The sequence below is a fragment of the Manacus vitellinus genome, unplaced genomic scaffold, assembly GCF_001715985.3.
Source record: "Manacus vitellinus isolate BGI_N305 unplaced genomic scaffold, ASM171598v3 scaffold_5_pilon, whole genome shotgun sequence".
NCBI lineage: Eukaryota > Metazoa > Chordata > Aves > Passeriformes > Pipridae > Manacus > Manacus vitellinus.
The window spans coordinates 31,757,956-31,783,460 of NW_021940682.1; the positions used below are offsets into that span (position 1 = coordinate 31,757,956).

Genomic DNA, 25,505 nt, shown 5'->3' on the forward strand with positions numbered 1-25,505 from the left:
AGAAGTCACAGTTTCAGCCCAAGACATCAGCTAAATGCCATCAAAACCCAGGGTTGGTAGGAGCAATTGCACCAGTGTGCTTTTTTAGCAGCTATCTGAAGGCTTTACAGTGACATTTTTACTTGCTTAGGTTTTTCCTCCCATCAAAAATTATATTTGATCTGTCCCTCTTATTTTTACCTTATATTTTCCAGGAATAGATAAGACATTTTATTCTTCTGCTGGTATTCTTACCTCTTTATATTTGTTGTTGAATCACCTGCCCATCAGACTGGAGCTCATAAATCTCTTGATCTGGCATATTTAAAATAATTCCATTAATTTGCACTTTACCTTGCCATTTCATATCATGAATAAAGCTATCGAGACAACTCGTCCCACACGTGTGCTTGGTATGTCACTGTTCATTATTGCTTTGTGTTGGCAATTCTTCAGCCCATTTTCAGTCTCTTCTCACTTGTTGCCAGCCTGATCTAAATTAATTTTTTCAGTAAGATCTTGAGACAGTACTTAAAATGTTCCCTATGGTGTATTGCTTCCCATGTGTGTCTCCACTCATCTTCAGTTTGGCTGTACAAAAGCAGCAAAGTTCACAGGACATTTTTTGCTTTTACACCAGAATCATTTCCTGCCTACGATTCATTTGTCCAGATACTTGTTGATTCATAGCATATGATCTATATTTTTGATAAGAATTGAAAATTGATCCATCAAAAGCAAGAGACACTAGCTAACTCCACATTTTCCGTTTTTTTTTTTTTTTCCTTTGGTATCAGACCTGTTCTTGATGATTTTTCAGAAAACAATAGTAGGGATCTATGCTGTTTAGATGTACTGACTGTTGTATATTCAGTCCTTCCAAACTAATCTGCCCCTACCTAAGAACAAATTTCCTGAAAATTTCACAGGTAATTTTTTAATAATCTCAAACATTTTCTTCAGAAGAACAGTGCAGGTAAAGATAGCTCAGTCCTTTGAATTCCACAAAAGATTTCACTCTTTGCCAAACCCATACCCCTTCCAATGTTTTGCATTTGCCGTTAGGTGAGAGCTCTCTCCCTGATGACCCTCAGTCATGCTCCTTCCCCATAGCCCCACATCCAGGCAGCGTTCCTGATATCCAGGCCCCTGGCAAATGCCAAATATTACACTCTAGAGATGCTGCTTCTTCCGATCTCAATGGGCACGGCAACAGAGAGCAGGTGGCTGCTTTGTCCCCTCTCCTGTGGGTACCACAAGACAAACTGACTTACTGCCAGAGGGGAAAGGGCTAGGGGAGAGCTGCTGTCCTGCCAAGTGGAGAAGGGTTGATGCTCTGCTGAAAGCAGTTGACCTGAACAAGTCAAGTAGCAGCTCTGCAAGCCTTCAGTATAGGGATCTGTGTTTCTTGGACTGAAACGCATTGAAAATGCAATCTTGCATGGAAATATATTGAATTGAAATGCAGCCTTGCAAACAATGAAAAGACAGACTTCAATATTGTTCTGATAGGCATGATCAGAAATTGCTCTTTGTCTGAAGTCTGAATTTGCCCTAATCCTATATTGAGGGAATGAAAATGGCCTAAAAGTTGGCTCTTTGGGGCTTTTGAAACAAAACGTTAGCTGCTCACATCTCTTTTTAAATTGATCCTGCTGTATGGGATCCAAATAGTTGAAGTATTTTGTCCAGAAACTCTCGGTTGTAGAACAAGCAGTTATATGAAAGAGCTTACTGGTTGATTTTTTCCAACAGCTTTTGGTGAATGACAATTGGCATGCAAATAAGAGATAAACCTTATGCTAGCTGAAAAGTTACGAAGTAGTTATGTTATGAAAAGTAATGTTTGACACTCCATTAACTCATTAAATTAAATCACAGAGAAATGGCTTTTTTTTTTTTTAATGCAATATCAAAACTACTGCATTTCTGGGAGACATTTCCAGTGGATTTCTGTATGTGCTGTTTGGAGATTTTGTATTGTAGGTGTGTATGAAATTTTACAGCTATGCCAAAAGTATTTTATAATAAAATTTTACATACAAATTACAGCTATGTACTGTAATTGACTATTCTTTTTTTTTTTTTTTTAAATATGTATAGCATCTCCAGCCATGCATCCAAGGCATGCAAAGTGATTTTTCAGCTTATGATGCTTCAAACCATTAAACCACCAAAGAGCTGTGAATTAAACATAGTGCAAGCAATGGCAGCATTCGCACCAGCATATCAAACCAGAACAAGAATTGCACAGACTCTCAAATATCAAACTTCAGGGTTGATTCATTCAGTGGTTCTGTGACCTGACAAGGCAGTATGATTAATTGCACGCATATTCCCTTGGAGGTTTTCCTGCTCATGCTCTCTGCAGCAAAGACTGTTAACTTGACAGATCAGCATAGCAGCCTCTTAAGATGCCAGAAAGGGAAGAGGTTGGTTTCTTATTGAAAGATAATGGAGGAATAGCAGCTGTCCTCTGCCGAGGGAAAAAAACCCAAAACAAATAGCCTTTGATTCTCAGAGAACCCACACACAGAAATCAGTTGATTTTTCAATAGCTCTGGCTATAAGATTTCTGCCCAGGATTAAGACCATATTTGCATGATACTATAGGTGCCATAATTAGGAATTCAGCTGCAGTTCCTTTCATTTGATTATCTAAACATAAGCCATGGCCTGAGTGTTTTTCTTTTCTTAATAGACACTCTTGTGGATGTCTCCTCTTCCACATGTTTGTTCTTGGCTTTAAAATACTTTGGCCATTTAGGCTTAAGTTTGCAGAAACCCAATTCAGCAGGTAGCTCCCATATTTGCAGTGCTGAGCAAAGAGGCTTGCACAGCACATTCCTTCTGTTCACAGGCAATCCACATGGTCCTGCCATTGGACCAGACCCACTGCGAGTCTTAAATAGGTTTAATTTTTTGAGTAAGGCCCAAACCCCTAGCAAACTGCATTATACACTTCCTCAAGGACACTTAAGCCCTACAACCTTATTTATTAAAGGGTTTTAAACATTGACCAATGTTTCCTCTTTCACATTTCCCAGATGGACTCTGACTGGATAACACATGCTTGACTGATTCTTTCATGTAGTGTGTGAAATGAGCTCAGATGCATGATAGCCCTCTGTAGACACACCTGCTCCTGTGGGCATGACACTGCAGCCCTGGCTCAGGAATGAGAGCTCCCAGAAGCAAATTGTAGGCAGGGAAATCCCACGGACACCATCACCAGGGCTAGGGTGGTCAGGGGCAGGCTGAGCCAAGGCGGCCGATCCATGGAGAACCCTGCACTCTCATGCCTCACAGACATCTCTGTTCTGTTCTAGGACAAATCCCTTAAAACCCACCTGGAAGCACAAGTCTGGAAACTGGGACCTGGGCTACCTTTCCACTGCACTTTCCAACTTTCGTTCTCCGGCACCTACTGAAGATTCAGTTTATAAATGTCCTTAAAATCCAGCACTCTGTGCTGGACCTCCATCATAGGGTTACATTTATAGCAGAAATTGTGGGTAATGATCCCTGGATACTCCCATGACATCCCTCATCTACTCCGAGCATTGAATTAAGCTCTTCATTCAGTAGCTAAATTTTCTAACATATTGTGAAATCTTGTCTATTACTGGCAACACCAAAACACAAAAAGCAGGGGAAGTGCAACAAAAAAATGCTCTTATTACTTTGACTTTTAAAATGAGCCTAAGAAGCTGACAGGAAAAGATACCACATAAAAAAATGTATGTAATTGCACTGCATGAAAGAGAAGGCAGGTCTTACTAAAGCAGAGCAGTAGACAGCATGACAGAAGAAAATTCCTCAATGCAGTGGCATATAAATATTGAATAAAATGCAAAAACTGACTCTGCAGATGGCTCTGGGAAAAGTAGCCACTCTGGCTGCAAATATGTTTCAGAGAATACACCACCAAAAGTGAAAATCTGCAAAGCCAAGGAGGAAATCAGTGAATAATCCACTAAAAGGAAATCCCCAGCTTCCACAACCAAGTACAGGGATTACAAATATGTTTCTAAATCAATGAGGGGCAGGCTGGGACAGAAAAGTGAATTTTAGGATTTTTTTTTCCCCTTAGTATCACACACTGCCATGCCAGTCTTTGCATACTGCCTGTCTTTGCATACTAATTTAGATGTTTAACTTGGGATGTTAATCTTTCAGCAAAATAATTTAATATCATCTCTGCAACAATTACTTTCTTCCAGAGGCCTTTGCAAATGACATTTCCAGCAGATTTAGATATATGATTGCCAATCAAGTGAGTTGCATCAGCTCAATTTGCTTCTTGCTTTTTGCTCAGAGAACCAGCTGTACAATTCAGTCACAAAAGCTTCTGGAGCAAAGCTAGAGCGGATTTTGTTAATCTGGATTTGCGAGTCCCAAGGTACTGGCTTAAAATTTCATGATGAATCTGTGTCACTCTGTATTTCCTTCTGCCTTGGGAAAACAAAGGATGGATATATGCAGAAAATCAGAGTTATTCTCCTTAACTGTAAGAAGCTATCGTGCGGAAAGAGACAAAAAGAACTTGCCATCACCTTAGCCAGGTAACCAAACCACCCCACAATGGCAGCTTTCTGTGGTTTGCATAGTGTGGAAAAGTAATATATATGTATAAATAATAGTAACTAACCCCCTGAATCAGACACATGATGCAATGTTTCTGTGGGTTACTGAGGCAAGAGAATAGCAGAGGATGCAAGCAGTGGCCTTGCTTGCAAGTGAACTTGAAGATACAAGTGAAATGAAAGAGTGCCCTCTGCAGAACAGCCCCTCCAGAAGTTGGCAGGCTTTCCTCTAACAGGCTGAGCTCATAGCCTCTCTTCACCCTGTATATCCAGCACTATATTTCTCAGCAGGCTGAGACAGAGGTTATCTGTTTGAGCCTGGCAACAGGCATCTCCAAAGGGGTGATGTTTAACACAGAGAACTGGAAATTCTTCTCACAAGAACTGTTTTTCATCCATGGGACTGGAGGTGCTTGAACATGTGCAACCAACACGAACTGGATCTTTCATGTGGAGTAACATGCCAAGAAGCATCAAGTTCCTACCTCCACAGACGTATTTCCTTAAATTCCTTTGAAGGAACAGCTATCCCAGTGTGGACCCGGACCAGAGGACTCTCCAAAAGTCACATAGCAAGTAAGAAGAGGGGCTGGGAATGACCTCCAGTCACCTGCTGCCCCTGCCATATATCACCCTTATCACTGGAAACCACAATGTGTACAAGAAGCCTGATGGAAATCAGTTGGAAAACACACAATACAATTAATCTGAAGAGGACACTGGGCAATACAAGCAGATTTGTCACTGTGCCAACTAAGCTTTCAGGCTTTCAAATCTAGCACTTTTCTCATCCTCAGGAAATACTTCTGTTAAGTGTTAAAATCACAACGAAACACAAGGTATTTAAACGTAATACTATCAGAGATTAGTACAATGCACAGTATGTTTAGAATTGCAGAATTGTTAATGTAAATTAAAATGCTTTGCCAGTAATCACTCATTTTCCTGACTGAGCCACACAGCTTTTCTTCTCTGCTGCACTTCAGCCTTGCAAAGCTGCACAGCTGGTCCCAGGGGGGTCCAGCCCTGTGGGGGGATGGACGTGTGCCATGAAGCTACTCTGGCCTCAGTCCCTGACTATGGTATGCAAAAAATGTACCCAGGGAAACTGCCAGAAATATGGAAATCTCTGCAATGAGCAAGTGGACGAGAGCTAGTACTCCAGTCATACACAGTGAGGACCTGGAGCAAGCAGAGAAAGGAGACTCAGCAAGATTCCGTGCCCGAATTGCCTTGCATTTTCTGGAGCGTCCCCTGCGTGGGAGCCTTCATGGAGCTGGTGTGACTGGGATGGGCAGTTTAGCAGCAAACACCTAGAGCCCTACAAGGAGCTTCTGTCTTCCCTGGCTATTCCTGGATTCTGGTGAGATGGATCACACCATTGCTCACAGGCTCTCCTCAGCAAGTGCACAGGCACTCCATTTTTGAGGGAAGATGCTAGTAAAATATATTCATGTAAAACTACTAATGTAAAATTCCTGCTGCTTACAGTCTGAGAGCATTCATGAAGAGTGTATCTGAGAGGGGACAAGAACAACTGTAGGGACTGAATACCACTGAGGCAATAAAATTAGATCCAGCATTTAATCATCTTTCCAATAATAGTTTCATTTTTTTGATAACTACTTTTGAGAGATTTCTACATTTCATCAAAATGAACAGGTGATGATGAAAGACTTAGTCTAGACAGAAGTTAAAGTTTGAATTTTAAAATTAAGTTCTACACAGTGGGAAAAAAAAAACAATTCAGCACAGTGTTATGTTTGTCTTAAAGCTTTTCCTTTTAAATAAAAAAAAATTCCAAAGGTTAAAAAACCCAAAACAATGAAATTTTATTATTTTGAAAATAAGGTCTATCTAAAGTAAATATTTTAAATATTTAATATTAAACATTAGCAAAGATCGCTTTGTAGAGATGAAATGAGCATCATCAGGGAGTTTTATAAACTGTCTCAATTCCACTAGGACTTGGGTAGCTGCAGTTCAGCACTAACAGCACACAGCATATTTGGTGCAGTGTAGATTATTTTTTTTTTTGGTAGAATATACTTATTTACTGTCATAGCAGAAGAAGCAATTAGCTGGCATTTCATGGGGCAGTCTTCTAAGAAAAATCCTGAGGCAAGAGCAACTCCACCATCAGATCAGACCCTGGTAGGAGACGAAGGGTGCCCCGCAGACCTGCAGGTGTGTCAAGTTTCCCCACTTGAGATCTTCTTGCAGATTTTTCTTTTCCATCAGCAGCCTTGCCACTCACAAATGCTTCTTCTTTTGTATTGCCTCTGCCTTGACAGCCAAGCTCTTGGCACAGATGGTCAGGACCACGATGAGGACTCCAACCAGGAATGTCACCACAGGCCAGAGGAAGCAGTGTAAGAGGACAGTCTCATCATGGGTGCGCTTCAGCATCACATCATCTGGCCTGTGAAGAGCAGGAACAGAAAATGTAGAAAATATAAATCAACTCAATATCATCAGCTCATCATTAGTGGAAATCATCCACCATGGAAAGAGTGAAGGTGTTTTATTTGCTACAGTGTTAGAAAATGATTAAGTGGACCATTTCATTCACTGCTTTTGTTTGCCCTTTTATCACCAGCACTCGTGGTGGGCTGTAAGAGCTTTCCACTTGCAGTGTTTACAGGTTAACAAGTTTGTCTGGATAAAAAAAAAAGGAGGGGGGGTTGGTACTTCAGGTCTTCCAGGGGTCATGGTCATCACAAAGAGCTGTGAGAGATACAGTATCACACTGACTGTGGATTGGAAAAACCACTTTAGCAAAAACATAATACCAGGCAGCATTTATACATGTCTAGCTCAGATGTCATCAAGCCCTGTGCAATGGGTTAAGTGTAATCAAAGCTTCCCTTTTAGCTTGGAGCACTGATGTGTTCATGAAGGCTCCTAGTGAAGTAAGTCCTGGCTGTGGTTTGGGTGCAGAGCCGGTCCCTGTCCTCAGCCCTGAACTGCTGGTGGCCCAGGCTAGCCCAGCTGCACTGGCAGGCAGGAGTCTGCACAGAGTCTATCCCCAGGAGGACGACAGCCTGGCCCCGTGTGGCCAAGGCTCCCAACTCAGCCCCTTCCCAGCAATGGCTATTTCAACAATAAGCTGTGATTTGGTGCTGCAAACAGCAGCATCCAAGTAGGCTACTACAGGGACACTTTGGGGAGCCTGCCCCAAACATTTGAACCTCCATGCCTCCATCAACAGCATCTAACACACAGTCATGGTTGGGTCTGTAACAGGTTTATGCATTTCCAAGGGAAAAGGCTAATAGCAAGGAGGAAGCATCTTAAGATATTCAGAAATTTAGCTGTGCCACGTGTCTGAAACATCAGTTGTCCATCCGCCTCTTCCAAGTCTGGGAAGTCGGTTGGGAAATCCGATGCCAGGTTTTCCTCAGCTCTGGCTCTTTCTGCTCTCCTTGCAGTTTAACAGTTACTAAATCAGTCTCATGGCATTTGCATTTTGTTGCTGCTTTCTCATCTAAAGCCAGACACATGCAGTCCCTGGAAAATTACCTACAAAGGAAAGAAACAGACTTTCTCTAATTAGGAAAATATCTATAGCCTTGACTCATGTTGGTCCTCATTTACATTGAACTCTCCCATCACGTGTTGCTTTGTCAATGCTATCTGACACTCCTTAGAGCAACAAACCCCGCAGCCTAAAACCCTGCCAACCCAGGCTCATCCAGCCAGGCCCTGGGAATTAAGCTCTTCTAACACAGTGGCACATGGAAGCAGATACCTGCTCAATGACTGTGCTGTCTCTCCCACAATAGTTTTATCCTGCTCAGAAAGCAGCACCAAGAAAGCATTCTCCATAGAGGAAAGAAGAACCTCTTTTTCTTTCACTGAGAAGTTAATTTATGGAGATGTTTGCAAATCTATGGAGTTTAATCCATCCTTACGGAGTTAATGGAGCTAGACTGTCAAGCTACAACTTATCCCAGATTTAATTGCACCTGGATTTCCATTTGGGGATCTCTCACCCAAAATTGCTATGTGAAGGATCCTCTGCACTGTGCCAGCCTGCAAGTCCCCAAGGCTGACACCATGCATCTCTCTTTGTTTGTGTAGTAAGAAGCAGAATAAGATTGATTATGAGCAGCTCAGCTATAAAGAAGTTGAAATTCAGCAACATAAAAAATTGTCAAAAGAACCCCAGGTGTATTCAATAGTGGAGTGCATGAAGTCTGCTTAACCAAAATCTTAAATATATATAGGCAGGCACAGGTGGAGACTATAAATTGAATGAAGTAGTAATAACTTTATAGGCACAAACTCACCAGCCTATGCCATAAGAATGACAACACCTGAACAGAAAAATCCTTTCACAAGAAGTATAATACTGCTTCCCTCATATTTACTGTATCATCATCTGTGCATAACAGAGTGCTAGTTAGCAATGAGGCCATAAGTAGAGAGCACTCAATCTTCACAACTTTCAGCTTACAAGTGACATTGAATTTTAAGTTTGTTTTTTTTAAGCAGATACTCATCAAAGATTTCAAAAATAAGGGGCAAGAAGAAAACCTAGAAAATTGCATTCAGTTAAAGGAAAGAATGTGTGATTGGGGAAAGCAAGGTATCTTTTTGACAAATTCCTAAATGTTTTCGAAAACACGTACCAAAGCTAGCAGCAATGGATGCCAAACACTCATTGTAGGTGTGACTGTAACTTAGTAATTTAAAAGAATTTCCCTTTTGGAAAAGAGTCAAAGACAGAGGCCTTTAATTAAGCCTCAAGATGAGGTTTTGGTTCAGGTGGGTATTATTGTTATTCTTAGCTTCAGCAAGAGTCCCTGTGCAATTTTTTTATGGCGGTGACTCACTGTCGACTGCACACAGCATCTTTGCAGACAATGCATCAAGACATGACTGAGTCCTCCAAAAATACTTCAATAAATGGCTACTGGCACCACAATTAAGATATTAAATGCCCTTCTTTAGTCAAGAGGAGGGAGCAGCACTTTTGGATGGTGATCTGACACCCAGGAAAACTCCGGAACCCTCTGGGATGTAGCCTTTTGGTACTGACTCTTGGCATAAAAAAATAGTGGGACAAATTTGGATCAATTCCCACGGTCCTGGGAATCTGGAGAGATCCCAGTTGACTGGAAGCTGCCTGACTTTGTCCCAGTTTTCAAAAAGGGCAAAAAGGATGACCCTGGAAATAACAGACCTCTCAGTTTCATTTCAGTGATTGGCAAAATTATGGAAATTGTTCTGGGAGTAATTGAAAAACACCTGAAGGACAACACAGTCATTGGTCAGAGCCAGAATGGCTTCATGAGGGTAAAGTCCTGTTTGTCAATCTAAATTTCCTTTTATGACAAGGTAACCCAACTAGTTGACCAAGGGAAGTCAGGTGATGTAATCTTTTTGGATTTCAGCAAAGCTTCTCTCTTCTCTGTGGTGACCAGTGACAAAACCCAAGGGAATGGCCTGGGGTGTGTCAGGGGAGGGTTTAGGTTGAATATTAGGAAAAGGTTCTTCACTCAGAGGGTGGTTGGAAACTGGAACAGGCTTCCCAGAGAAGTGGTCACAGTACCAAGCCTGTCAGAGTTCAAGAAGCATTCAGACAATGCTCTCAGGAACATGATGTGTTTATTGGGGTGGTCCTGTGCAGTGCCAAGAGTTGGACTTGATGATCCTTGTGGATGCCTTCCAACAGAATATTCTGGGATTCCGTGACACTCTAAACACAGTAATGTAACTGTTTTGGTTTTGCATGGTGAGGCTAGCATGTACCGAATCTGCAGTTTTGACTTTTTCTTGCTGCTTTTTTAAAGAGGATGTGCCTGTTCCCAGAATCTGAAGGCTTGTTGTTTGGTTTGGAAACAGAAAAGGAAAAGTGCTGTGTCCCTGGGGGAAACCTCCTCATGTCTTTGCTGGAAGCCCCCACAGCATCACTCTCCTGGTGCTGAGGCACTTATGTTGAACCCAAACGAGGTATGTCATGCCTGGAAACTTATTTATTTTCCTTGTAAAAATCAGCAGATATAATTAAATATATCGCCTTGTCCCTGTAAGTGTAGTGCATTTAGTAAACCTATCTTTGCTCTGTGACTTTCATACAACATTTCAGTTCAAAGATGTTGGCAGAGGGGTTGCACATATTCCCCCAAGGTCCATTATGGGCAATCTCTTGTTTCTAGCGATGCTGCCATTCAGGTCTCCAGTAAATGCAAAGCCTCTTGAGGGGATGCACTCAAACTCCTGACACCAGTTATCTGTGCACAAAACAGTGGCAGAGACAAGAAAGAGACCAAGGGGGAAAAAACCCACAATACTTGCAAACCCTGCTTAGACATTGGGACCTTGTTCTGCTGCAAACAGTGATGGCCATTGTGCAGCACCACCATCACTGCCCAGCAGCAGCCCTGGAGTGAAAAATGAATGAACAAACTAAAAAATATCCCTGAAGAAGTCTCTATTTCAACCCCAAAAATACAGCTTTCCCTTTCACTGAACAGAAAAAGAGGAAGGGATTTTGTTTTCGTTGCTAAAAGTTGAGACCAGGACTTATTTTTAGCAGGACTTTGTGCTCAGGGCTAGACCCTTGTGGAGCTCTGAGCCAGGTTGATTGGATTAGTTGTTTCATTATACAACACACCCCTGTTAGGTGTTGCCAAGCAGTTCAAACAGACACCAGATAAAGCAGACCTCCATTAGAACCTTCAGAGCCATTCTGGAACATCATGGGAAGAATTGCAGTGCAGGAATTACCAAAAAGTCATGTAGGACCAAAAAGTTACAGGCCCATAAACATTTCAGTCATCATTTATGAACCACACTGTGCAACTTATGTTAGACAACAAAAGCTGACAAAAGTGGGGGCATGGGATAGGGTAATCTTACAAATATTTTTTGTATTCAAACAATCTGGAATTAAGATGTTTGCAATACACTTATTTTGCCCACCGTTGTTCACATCCCGTCGCTCTGACAAGCAGTCATTTTTTCCCTTATTGTTGCAAGATGCAGAGATCCTCACCTCGATGGCTGCATGCAGGGGCAGTGCTGTGTCTTACTAACAGCAAAGTCCTTTCCTGCCAGCCCAAGCACTGCTGCACAGGTGATAAAATAAAAGAAAGGACAGGAAATAACAACAGCATCTTCTGACTGGGCAGAAATAATTTAGAAAAGTGTGAAGTAACAGGCAAGTCAAGATTTATGTTCCAGCACTTACAGATGAGCAGCCCTACTACCTGAGCATTCTGGGCTTCTACACATAATTATTCCCCAATAAATAAGGACCCTGCAGGGTACCCCAACAACATACAGATTGTTGCTAATCACTGGACAGCGTTTGCCCTTCAAGTCTCTGAGATAGAGTGGTCTGAGTTGACAGAAACCTTGGTATCTTATTTTTTGTTCTTGTTGTGAATGTCAGTGAGACCTGGAACATGAAGAAATAAAGCGACAGGATCTTCCCCATCCCACCTGTTTCCCCAGACATCCCATTTTAGGACATGCAGCTGTGACACTTGTTTGCATGTGGTCCTGCCAACAGATCCCCTTGAACACTTGGTGTGAAATCCAGAACACTGAAGCACTAGAGCTCAGTGTCTTCTCAAACCTTTGGCAACAGCCTGAGAACTTTATCTGAATTTGTCCTTTATTTTATGCTCTGAAATATAAAATATTTTTTCTTCTGCTGGGCAAGGCTTCCTTCAGATTGGAATATCATCATGCCAACACACAGGCACCTTCACCAAAGGTCCAGAAAAGCAACTTTCCCATGCAACTTGCAACTTGCCAGCCAGAGAAGAGTGGCACACTAAAAGTAAGTGCCTACAGTGGCAAAGCAAGACCTCAATTTTCAGTAAAGCGCTGAGTTCCAAGCTAAGCTGCTCTTAGTTTCCCTAAGATAAACGTCAGAGAGCTAGTTTTGCTGGGTATCTCAATTTATATTAACCAAGAATGATTGAAATTGGCAAGTCTGCTTCTCATCCCTTTTGAACTGTAAGAATTGTATCTTTTTTTTTCTTTTCACAGTAGCCTGTTGAAATGTGCACCACCAAACTGAAGGGAGATGTTACCTAATAGTACACTCTGCATGCAGCAACAATTCTGACAATGAAGCTGAATTAAGTTTGATGAAGAATAGATGATGTTAACTCATTGCCTATATATTTACTTAGAATTTTATTCTGCCTTTTCAAAAGGGAGATTATTAATACTGCAAATAGTACTCTCTCTAAGGAGCTATTTTCTGTATGTTTTATATAGACTGACACAGAAGACTAGCTTATCCATAGAGTGAGAAAAATATGCCCATTTCTATTTTGAAGTGAACAGACTTTTCCCTCAGTTTATTATGGCTTTTTTTACTGCTTCACAAGCTGCTTAGTCATTGTTGCTCTAAAAGTATACCTAACATGCACATTCCTAGTCAGCAAAACTTATCTCCCAAAGTTCATTCCTATCTCCAGTAGAAAATAAATGGTGTACACATTTTGGCTTAGACTATCTTCAAGTATCTCTGGCAGTAAGCCTGTCTTCTGCTGTACATGAATTGTTGCATGATCAGCAAAACGCAGCATTTCAAGTCAACCATTGCACTGGCAAGAACATTCAGCAGTATAGGATTCAGCATCTTTAAGGAAAAAACCTTGCCTGAGTGCTGCTCAATTCCTCAATGTCAACTTACATGAATGGCAGATGCTACATGGTATGCAGCCTCAGAAAAATTTTGTCTGTGCTTCACCTAAGTGTGAGAACCAGATCACATAGCTCTGGACGCCTACCACCCTATGCTCATTTACAGGAGATAAATAAACACCTCTTGGCATCTGACCAATATTAGGCATTTATCTGGGGGTAAGGTAAAAGGTTCCTGTTTCTCTCCGCTGACTAGAAAAGCTAATTTTCACAGCATCCTGTCCACACTAGTTCAGATGAATCCTAGCCATGACTTCTCCTGCAGACAATCCATGTTTCTGATTCTCCTGCTCACTCAGGCAGTGGCTGTTGCAGGTCCCAGGTCTCAGCAGTGTGGTGAACTGGAAGCACATGCCTGTTCAGAGAAGCCAAAATTATAACTGGGCTTGTGATTAGCAGACCCAAACATTGGCACCCTGTGGACCAAAGGACCCCCTGAGAAGGTCCCTGACAGGTCTGATGTCACCACATAGGATGCCCTACCTACGTGTGCTGTAAGCAGTTCTTCTTTCCCCTCTATAAGGAACAACAATTTTTGCTACAAAGCGCTGGTGGGATCCCTCCACAAAGAGTTAACCAGGGCAACAGACTGTCATCCTGGGCATGTCTCTCCAGGGAGGGGGTAATAATTATAGCCAGCCTAGGATAAACCTGAAGCCCCCAAGGCACTCAGTGGGCCACCCACAGGAGAGTTAGGCATTTCTCCACCTGCCACCCTGCTCCAGCTCCCCAGTTCGTCCGAGGTCCTAGCACACAGGCATCCCTTTTCCTCCTGTTTGTCTAAACGAACTTGAATATCCGGTGCCAACATTCCCACACTGAGCCCCGAATCACACCTGCAAGCCCCAAGCTATTCCCTCCTAGGTCTCCCTTATCTGTTTAACTTCCAAGTGTTTGTGGGGTAGGACTAACCCCTTCCTGCTGCCACATCACCTTCTATTTCCTGGCATATCACCATCAGAAAGAGAGAGGCAAAAGGACTCCTTCCCCTGTCTGTTTATGGAAGGAAGGAAACCACATGTCACCCTCATACACCTGTAAGTCACATCAATATCAGCAGTAAAAGTAAGAATTGAAACAGAAGGGGAGATGCTTTAGCTTACTACTTTCTATTCTGCAAGCATTTATGAAATCTGGCAGTTCTATGAATGCTTATTACACATACCTGATTCATTAATCCTCTGTGAACACAATTCCTGAGTTGGTTTGTAGTATTTACTGATCTTCCCTTTTCTTCCACAAATACAAAAGGGTTTCTTCTCAGTGGAGGGAAGGAATGTTAATTTCCAAACCAGAAATTTGCCATTTGAGTGTTAAAAGCCAAGATGCTTTTTGTCATAAAAATTGCATGGTTTAAGGAAAACTTTCCTCAGAGTTTTGTATTTTTACTTCAAGTGATAAAAACACTCCTGTGCTTTCTGTATAGCTTTTCATCAACAGAATTATCTTGCAGAGATCTGTGCTGAGCTCTGTGTGATAAACCACATCACTTGGGGGGGCGGATGTGCGTATACATGTGCATACACTTATATATATTTTCAAACAGAACCAATGGACAGCTGTTAAACAGATGCATAAGCACTTCTGCCTAGCCAAATGAAGATTACTCACCTCAAGTGCTGGTTAAAATAGCATGTAAATGGTTGAGAACCCACTTTCTCTTTCCAGTATTTCTGCTTGTACGTGACGTTCTCAGAGTTCTCCTGATCATCTCTTGCACAGGGAGGGATGTATGAACACTGCCAAGACACGTTGCAAAACAGAGTTACTTCTGTGCTCAGGAACACAGGGCATCACTTCTCTGCATTTTCCATAACGCCAGCATGACTGAAATGGACAGAGAATAATAAGAACAAGCTCCACAGAAACAAAAAAGAAAAGTTAGCTGAAATTTACTTCAATTGTTAGTTACTCCATGAAGGTACTGGAAAAGAATATGCCAGTATTCAGAAACAAAATAAAGGCTTTGTCATATTTTGTTCCATTTTCAAACCAAACTGCCTCATAACACCTTGGGGGTTTGCATGATTAATGGGAAAATAATTGTTTCATTTTGTTTCATTTTGATGAATTCTTAGCCAGCCGCAAGGATTGGATTTTAATAACTTCCTATTTTCAGTGAGGCACGTAATCACAAGTTTTGTTTAGTATCATGCTAATAAATAACTCAAAGAGTCCAGCAAGCTTTCCCAGATGATGGGATATCTGATATCTGGCTGAAATCCACTGGTAAAAGAAGGTGTTCTTCCACTCTTACAACAGAGAGAAACAAGCAACGAAGTTCAAAGCCTCTCTTCAGCGGAAAGTTTCAGCATCTGCTTCTGCTGTACAGAAGTCAATAAGAGTTGAACATGCAGCTGAGCTATCTGCAGATCTCACCCTCACACATCTGCTTCGAAACCTAAAGAACTCAAGGGAAGTTCCTCCCACAGCTTGGTGCACTTGGGACCGGGCTTTCAGAGGCTCTGCTTCGGGTCACACACACACACACACATATCTTGGTTTCTAAGTCTTGTCTTTGACACACCACCCTTACCTCCTAGCCACAGCCAGTTAAACAACAGAAAACAAACAGTCCACAGAATCAAATATCGGCAGTATCAGGATCTCCAAGAACAATCTCTCTTATTTGTACTGGGCGTCCATGGAGATCATTACAGGAGATGTTGAACCACACTGAGTAACACAGCTTAACTGATCCTCAGATAAACACAAAGGCTTTTCGCCCTGCAGGACAGATGGACACCAAGGCTTCAGGTGCACACAGAGAATTCCAATTCCTTTAAAACTGGAAGCTGCAAACAGAAAAAACTGTGACTGTGAAGGTAGCTAAAAAGCCTCCTACTTGGGTACGATGAGGAAGAGGGAGGTGTAGGCTGTGGGAAGCCCCTAAAGGGATGCCCACATATGGTCACAACATTAATTTCTTCACAGTATCCTGAAGGCAGTAACAACAAGTAGAGAGATACCCTCTCTAACATGACAATAAAGATGATCATGACTCACTGTGCCGAGTGAGTGCTTCCTCTCCTTCTGGTGAAGTGTCCCAGGGGGCCTACCTTGCTTCCAGCTGCACACTATGCTCAAACTGTACAGACCTACAAGTCCATCTCCACCAGACAACAGCTTGAAGCTTTGCCATTCCGGGGAGAAGGGAGAAATTTCAGGATTTTATTCCCCTGATGATGTAAAATCTGGCCACTTCTGTCAGCACGTACAATTGTTGTCAGTGTCTTCCATGCTTAAGAGTGGAAAAATCTGCAAGGTCTTCCATTCTGCTTCCAAACTGGAACTTGCCTTTTTCATGTGCAAGGATTCCCATTTTCACATGAACCCACATCTGGTGTTGCCATGGCACAAAGCTCTCTTTAGTTCCCTGTTCAAATGACCCTAAACAAGGATTGTTCCACTGCTGATGACAGAGGACAGAAACAAGCAGCAACGCCATTCTACTTCAGAAACCAGAATGCAGGATTTATCGCATACAGTTATTGCCATCTTAGATAATACTCCCTGGTCAGCAGTGGTTTTTTTTGATTGCGTACTTTGGAAGCAGCAGGCACCCCCCCTCTCTCCTGCATGCCCCCAGTGCATTAACACATCTGTGCAGCAGCTAGATGGGTCAGCAAATTTGGCACGAAGACACCTGAGTGCAATGCTCTGCTCTGCCCCCATGACAGCCCCAACATACTTCAACCATGCCAGCTGGTCCCCTCTTCCCTGTTTGGCCTGGGGTCTAGCACACCCAACCTCCCACCAATTGTACACTGACTGCCCATGCCTGACTGGAGTCACCATCCTGCTCTTCCCCAAGCCCCCAGCTTGTAGGTAGCCCCCAGCTTCTGGGGTCTCTAAAAAGAGCCCCCCAAACCAACCACTATTTAGCCAGCACACAAAATGCAGAACTAGACAAAACAACTAAGTACCAATGTACATTCTTCTGCCTAAATTTCCTCAGTTGTCTCAAAAACCACTATTCCTGTGGTACTGGTTACATATGCATATTCCCTCTCTCCTCTGAAATGTTTCTTTCTTGTGTCTACAGCTTACTGCTATTCTCTGCTACGAAAGTGCACCCTCCCCACCACTCCTGGCTAAACTTTCTCTGGGTCCTTCAGAGACCTTCCACCCCTACAAAATATTGCATGAATCCTTCACGAAGTTCATGACCTGGTGAACTGTTATTTAGCCCCATCCTGAGTTTCAGGCTTAGAAACAACTGCAGAGGTTCCTTTTCTCAAGAGACGCCCATTTGAACAGAAAAGTATCAAGCTATAATAGTCTCCCAGGACAGTTACATCACAGATTACTTCACAATTTTTGCTATCAGTTCCCACACTTTTAGCTCAGTATGAAGTTATTAAACATTGAGGTTTTCAGGGTAGGGATTTTTCTTGGTTTGGAAGACGTAAAGGGGCTCACAGACAACTTCTCTCTTCAACACTTCTGTCTTCCCCATACCAAAGCAAGACAGTGTGTGGGAGTATTGCCAGTACCTACAGGAAAGGGACAACAGTGAATGATCTCTGCAACTCAAACTTCACACTATTCTCTGCACAAGTAGTCCCAATGACAGCTGACATAAAGCATGCTGGATACATTTCCACCTCTTTATCTTCATGTAGAAAACACAAGGGGACACTCTGGGTCTTACCATAAATTGATATGACCTCACTGCTTGAGACTGTTGAGGATTAACAACCTTGAAGGGAGAAGTGGTCTCTGTCCAAATATGAATCCCAGAGGTCACTCTGAAACATCAACTCAAAGTGATGAAGGCCTTGAGCCACAATGAACACCCAAGGTCCAATTCTAATGTGAACTTACCACCTGCTGCACAAATACTGGAGCTTGTTTGCCTCCCTGGGTTGCCAGCATAGTCCCCACCAATCCAACATACATTTTGTCTCCTTCGGATCCACATAAGAGATGGATCTGTCTTTACTCAGCCTCCCAAGCACACTTCTTGGAGATTTTATTTCAGCAACTGTGTCACTCTCCAAAGTATAGTCAGCAGTCAGATAAAAGGGGATTGTAACTTTCACTTTAGCAACAGGCAGTTTCTGAAACGTTAATTACACAGTCCTCCCTCACAAGACATGGTATGAAATACTGCCATCAAAATACAAACAAATGCCAACCGTTTGAAAACAAGCTAGGACACCTGATGCTCAATTGCAGCTCACACAGAAACATCCATTTTCAGTGAAAGTATCCCACGCTATATTGCTTTGATTTTTTTTTCTTTAATAAGTGACAATGAAGTTGGAGAATAGCACTTAAGGTTAGACAGTCAGAACAAATCTGATGGAGCAGACTCCTTTTTGGCACATCTTTTGATACGTGGAACTGTAATTGCACCTCCTACACTATGCCATAGCAACAATAAAATTATTATGGAATTCCAATACAGTTTCAATTACAGAGCTCAAAATCAGTATCGGGCTGATAATATTCCCTCTTCAGTCAAAGCCAGTGTTTGGCTAGATGGCTCAGGATTCAATTCAATAAAAATGTCAGTGAACTGCTAATAGATCTTTACCCAAGGTTTTGTAAGATTTGTGTCTGTGTTTGTTGCAGGATGCTCCCACTTCAGTGTCTCTGCAGATGTGTGGGAAGGTCCTTCTGATCCTTCATCAGAGCAGATGTTCTTCCACATCACAGAGAAAGAACAGAGGCTTGAACTCTTGATGATGGTTTAACTTCCAGGTAGCATTTCATGCTTTTCAAAGGCTAATTCTTGCCTAACTCAGCTACATTTTTAAGAAAAAGGAGACAGACTTGGTAGGTTCTGAGGGAAGCTGTCTCAAGCCCAGAAGACACAGTCCACAAGGCAAGACCAAGAAAGTCTTAAATGCAAATAGACATAAGTAGAAGTAAGTCAGTTCAACAGCATACAAACCAATGTCACCAAGGAGCAAGTCTCCAAACTCACTTGCCATGTGACTTGTTGAAGGCCATCCTCCTGGCTGCTGGTGAACTATGGGACAGAGCACGTACCATTTGTTTGGCTGGCAAAGCTCCACATCATATGCCACACAGTTTGTGAAGCTTTGTGATGAAATGAAGTGGTAAGGATGCTGCAGGTAAGTATCTCTGCAAAAGTACAACACACCACTAAAGCCAGCATCTGATCTTCAGGTGTATTGGGTTTGCTTGGCAAGGTTTTTGTAGTGGAGGGGCTACAAAAGTGGCTTCTGTGAGAAGCTGCAAAAAGTTTCTCCCATGTCTGACAGAGCCAATGCCAGATGGGTCCGGGACAGACCCATTGCTGGACTCCAATCAACAACAGTGCTAAAGCCTCTGGGACAACGTATTTAAGAAGAAGGAAAACTGCTGCACAGTAGTAGCCAGGAGAGAGGAGTGAGAATATCTGAAAGAAGCAACCCTGCAAACACAGAGGTTAGTGAAGAAGGAGGGGAGGAGGTGCTCCAGGTGTCAGAGCAGAGATTCCCCTGCAGGCCACAGTGAAGACCACGGTGACAAGACTGTTCTCTTGCAGTCCAGGGAGATCCACAGTGGAGCACATACCCACCTGCAACCTGTGGTGGACCCCACACCAGAGCAGGTGGCTGCTTGAAGAAGGTTGTGACCCCGTGGAAAGCTTGTGCTGGTGCAGAGTCTAGGCAGGACCTATGGTCCTGTGGAGAGAGGAGCCCACGCTGGAGCACGTTTGCTGGCAGGACTTGTGACCCCATGAGGGACTTGCATTGGAGCAATTCGTGAAGAACTATAGTCCATGGGAAGGACACATGTTGGAGAAGTTTGTGAAGGACTGTCTCCTGTGGGAGGGACCCCATGCTGGAGCAGAAGAAGAAGGTGGAAGGAGCATCAATGTGTGACGAACTGACCATATCCCACATTCCCTGTCTTCTGCACTCCTGGGGAGCAGGAGGTAGTGAAAATCAGGAGTGAAGTTAAGCCCAAAAGAAGGGAAGGGTTGGGGGAAGGTGTTTTTAGATTTGATTTTTTCTACACAATACCCTTATCTAATTGGCAATAAATTAATATTCCTGAGTTGAGTCTGTTTTGCCCATGACAGTAATTGGTGAGTGATCTCCCCCTGTCCTTATCTTGATCCATAAGCCTTTTCTTATATTTTCTTTCACCTGTCCACCTGAGGAGGGGAGTGATAAAGTGTCTTGTCCTGAAGTCCAGCCATGGTCAACCCCCCCACCCCAAACCATATATGAGCTCCTAAATTTTTGTGTGTCTCCATGCATTGCTGGGGGAGCTTCATGGTATGGAAGGGAAGAAGTGCTGCCACAACCATCCTATTGTAGGAGATGAGCAGGTGGACTCACTCCATTAATACAAAAAAATTGCCCCCTTCCATCTGGGTGTCCTGAGGGAGCTAGAACTGAGCACCATGTCTCATTTTCACCTGCATCTGTCAGCACAGATGATCACCTTGCTTCATCAGCACAACCCACCAGGAGTGACCAAACCCACAACTCATCACAGAGGCTTGAGGCAGTGAGTAGTGCCCCAGGTGAGATAAGTGGGTGGTGAGGTTTATCCATGGCCCCTGGGGCTGTTTCCAGAGGAATTGCTAGGCAGCATCTGCATAGTTTGCCCATCACAGGTACCAGCCCAAATACAGATCTGATGCTTCACCAGATGCACCAGACCCTCCCATAATTACTGTAAAGTTGGGCATATTTTGTTATGGAACCTCCTCTGTCATGGGTCATATTTAAGGGAGTCCAAAAATCAATTCCAGTACTATTTACAAGTGCACAGAAGAGATAATTGCACATCATCTTGTCAGGTAAAGCAGATACAGAAAGAAGCATGACAGCAGCACGGGCAGATGTGGAATGCAGACAAGGAGCGGTAGCTGGTTGCTCTGCTACCCTGCCCAAGGACAAGGATGGGGAAACCAGGTCCTGCTGCAGAGCTGCTAACATCTGCCTTATCAGTCACTCCCATAAAAGTTTCTTTGGCAAAACAGTGGGCAAGTTCTTCTGACCCTACTTTTAACTTCAAATATAGAAAGGGAAAAGTCTAAAAAGCCAGAAAGTAAACTGTTTTAGCAGCTGACACACTCCCCTGTCATTTTTCCAAACCAAACTCATAGCCTGGTCCCTGCACTGGCTGTATGCACTTGCCGACTTACTTGATGGTCAGAGAGTGATAGCGACAACTTGACTTTGGAATTAATCCCCCTTAAGCCTTATTTCAGAGATTGTTATTGCTACCAAGGCAGCTGAAGAAAGGCTACTGTCACTCCAATGAAATTTCTTCCTCTGAGACAGCAATCAAAAGAAGAAAAAAAAAGAAAAAAAAGAAATCACAAATCTCTCGGACTAAACACAAATGTAATCATGTCCGGTGCTTTATTATATACATTCCTGGATTAACTCTGACCCAGCTATATAATCTTTTAAGAGCTAAAATGAATCCTGGGCTGTCCAATGATGTGATTATCTTAGAAAGCAAGAGAGGAAAAAAATTATTGTTCCTGCATCTAGAACAGTTTTCTCCTCGCTAGAACAGACAGATTCATAGCTGCAATATGCTGAAGTGCCAGCCCACTCTACTACAGAAAATAGAAGGTTTTTAGTTCAATGCACTGGGGATTTTTGGGAGTGTGAAGCTGCCAACTAATTCAGCACTGTGTGTTGTAAGGAGCCTGAACTATGCCTTTTCCACACTATTGATTTACAGGGGAAAATTGCTACCCTACAAAGAGAAGTAGCTAAACAGAACATAAAATTTAAAGACTGTTCAAAGTAAAATTGGTCAGTTTTTCCCCTTGCAGATAGTTGGAACTGCTTAACATGTCGTATGTCAAATTGCATGAACACAAGGAAGCATACTGCAAGAAGGTGATGGGAACAGGAAGGGTTAATGAATCCCTAAGTGTTCATTCATAAATACATACTGGATCCTGAGCATTAGATTCAGCAGATTCCTACTCTGTTGCTTAATATATTTCAACATAAAATCCTGAAAGCTTTTAAAGAAGGTGAGATTTTAAAACAAAAATTAAAAGGAGAATATAACTGTTTGGCTCCACAGACATTGAACTAGCAGAAAAAAGGGAAAACCAAAGCAACAAATACAGACTTCAGTTCCTTACGACAGTATGTTTTCCTGATGACACCTAAACAACTTTTCTTCTTTTTTTCCTATGTAGTTTTCCATTTAGTTAAATTCAATTACTACTAGAGAATGCAGTTACATCAAAAAAAAAGCATCCTTTCAGCTTGGGCTCATCTGGTAAATCGGATTTAATCCTCAACAATCAATAGCCAGCGTAAACAGCCCACATCTAGAGATGCAAGGAGGAAGGTAAAGAAAATAGATTATATTTGTAAGAGCATGCAAGTACCACACTGCCAACACAGAGCCCTGTTTCTTTATCAATTGTTAGTATAAAATTAATTGTTAAATAAAAATAGTTTTCTGAGTGACATTTACAGGCATTTCTTCTGAAGCTCTGGGTGCTTCCCTGCAGAATTGCAATCCAGCCCCCAGGCAGGTGTAATCCTTCTCTTCCCACCAGACTTCCAGAACGGTAGAAGAAAACAGGACCAAGAAGTAAAAACAAAACACTTGGACCACTCAGAAAGTTACTGTGGTCGCAGTCTAATTTGAAAGCCTCTGCTGAAACTGCAGAAGCTGGCGGAGTTGCTGAGCCCAGTCATTCTGGTGGCATGGCTCAGCACCTACTTCCCATCTTCCACCTCCCATCCCTGCTGGATGTGGCCACAACAGGGCCATTGGGCCGTGTTCAGGGAGAGCCACACTGCACCCTCTGCAGCACCATGTCATCTTTGCCCCACATCGAAAGGGTGGCTTTTTCTCCTGCATTTTACCAACTACCCCTTGCCCACCTGAAAATTGAGAGATATTTAGAGAAGTTCTGGAGCTCAGACAGCTGAGGCACTCACAGCCCATCTCTGTAACCACAGGGAGCTTGGCAGCAGCACTCCCAGGGAAAGGTGAAATTTGCAAAGCTCCCTCACAAGCTGCTATGGGGCACCATCCAGCACTGCAGCTTCATCACTCATCATTTCTGAGCAGTGCCAAAAATTTAATCCAAATCCTTGCAGATTTACCATCCTGCTTCTTACTCTGCTGATTTTTGCCCCAACCACCCTTCCAAGGCCACAAGCTGTCAAGGGGAAAAAAGCAACCCTCAAACCCTAAGCTTGCAATTTAATCCACCTTCCAAGGGACAGAGCCAGATCAGTGCAAGTATGACTGAGGAGATGTGAGGCTGCACATACCAACTGGACACTCAAGCCTGCTATCTGGCCCCTGCAAGCAGACCCCTGCATCGTGCTTAACATGCCCCTTGACATTGTGCTGCATCCACATCTCAGTCAAAAAGCCGACATTTCCTTCTCCAATACACTCAAGACTTGAAGTCCTTTCACGGGTAGGGGGATTCCATCACATTTTTTTTTCTTCTGGAAACTACTTAATAAAATCTCCTTCATTCAGGCAGCATTCTGTCAAGGCCATCTTTACCCAATATGAAAAGAAAAAGGAGAAGGCAGAATAACTGCCTTTAAAGAAAGAGAAAGCACAAGTCACACGTTGCCTTCAGACTACCCCAGTTTGCTGTAAGATGCAATTTTTAGAACTCCTCCACTCGGTCCTTTTTCATGTGGGTGATGGAGAAGTCTAAGAATCAAAACAGCATGGAGGAAACTTCTGCTTCGGCGCAGCCCTCTCCCCGACGCCCCGCCAGCAGTGGCTCCGTTAACACTTCCCCTTGCGCTTCGGGGAGTTGCCGTAGGAAGCCCCCCACCCTCTGGATCACGCAGCGGCATCGGGCACTGCCCGAGCAGACAGATCTCCTCACCGGCAGCAGGAATTTCTCCCCGGCTCCCCGCCGGCGTCCCGGGGCTTCAGCGGGACGGGAACGGCAGCTGAGCCTCCGCTGCTCCCGCTGCGCTCCGGACGGGGGAGGGCTGGGCTGGAAATGAATGGGGCTGATCGCGAAGTGCGTGTGTGTGTGTTTATGTGTATTTATATAGTGTGCGTGCGTATTTATATAGTCTGTGTGTGTATATAGCATTATACTGTACTTAGGATAGTGTATAGTATAGTGTAGTATAGTATGTAGTATACTATACATTATACATTGATAGTATGTTATACTATGCCATATAGAATCACAGAATATCCTGAGCTGGAAGGGACCCACGGGGATCATCGGGTCCAGCTCCTGGCCCCGTACAAGACCATCCCCGAGAATCACACCATGCGCCTGAGAGTATTGTACAAACATTTTTTGAACTCTGGCAGGCTTGGTGCTGTGACCACATTCCCGGGGAGCCTGTAAGTGCCATCCTCTGGGTGAAGAACCTTTCCCTAACATCGAGCCTAAACCACCCCTGACATGCTAGATATGTATATGCACACAACACATAAATATAGATGCACTCTGTAGAGTACGTATATACATATATATATATACACATATACATATATAAATATATATATACACACCACTATAGAGATATTACTAAGTTTTTGCTGGCGCACAGCAGTGGTATTTGGAGGATGCTCCGGGACTTCATCCACTCGCCCCCTCTCAGATTAAAACCCGCACAGAGGGCGATTGCCGCGGACCGGGACGCCCAAGGCGGGCACCGGGGCCACGGAAAGGGCACCATCGCCGCGGCGGGACCCACCACCCCGCATTTTGGGAGAGGAGGGCGTTCGCAGGTCTCACCTTGGGGTTGGTGCGGAGCTGCCGCTCGTCCTCGTGGAGCAGGGCGGGTGCGGAGGAGCGGGAGGTGCGGACCAGGACCTGGAGGCAGGGGTAGCGGGCGGTGCCGCGGCAGGCGGCCCCGCAGGAGAAGGTGCAGGCGAAGCGCTCCCCCAGCTGCCGCACCGCCAGCACCGTGCAGTTGGCGAGGCTCGCCGCCGCCCCGCTCCTGCAGCGCCGGGCGAAGCCAGCAACAACCCAAACCCAAGAGGGAAAGCAAGCCGGCGGCGATGAGGAGGAAACCCAGCCGCATGCTCTTGTCCTCCGCCTCCGTGTACTCGTAAGCCGCCCGGCTCCTCGCCATCGCCCGGCTGCCGCTGGCATCCGCCGCCGGGCATCAGACACTGCCATCGACTAAAGCTCCCGCCGCTCCCCGCCTCCCTCCCCGCCTCCTCCGAGCCTGAGTGTGCGTGTAACGAGCACGAAAAAAAAAATTAGATAAATAAAATGCAAACTTAATCCAGTCTGACCTAATTCAGGGCCCTCCAGGGGTGGAAAGGGACAGCTTGCAACGGGATTATCTACCCCTGGAGATT

At 43.7% G+C, this 25,505-nt stretch overlaps 1 protein-coding gene across 1 annotated transcript; it reads right to left on the reverse strand.

Moving 5' to 3' along the window:
* Positions 1–6,417: 6,417 nt before the first annotated feature.
* Positions 6,418–25,273, reverse strand: KCNMB4 (potassium calcium-activated channel subfamily M regulatory beta subunit 4). Its single transcript, XM_018080271.2, is given in 4 exon segments — positions 6,418–6,987; positions 14,850–14,977; positions 24,934–25,131; positions 25,133–25,273. Coding segments are annotated over 4 exon segments (636 nt in total). The 3' UTR covers positions 6,418–6,818.
* Between the last annotated feature and the right edge of the window lie 232 nt (positions 25,274–25,505).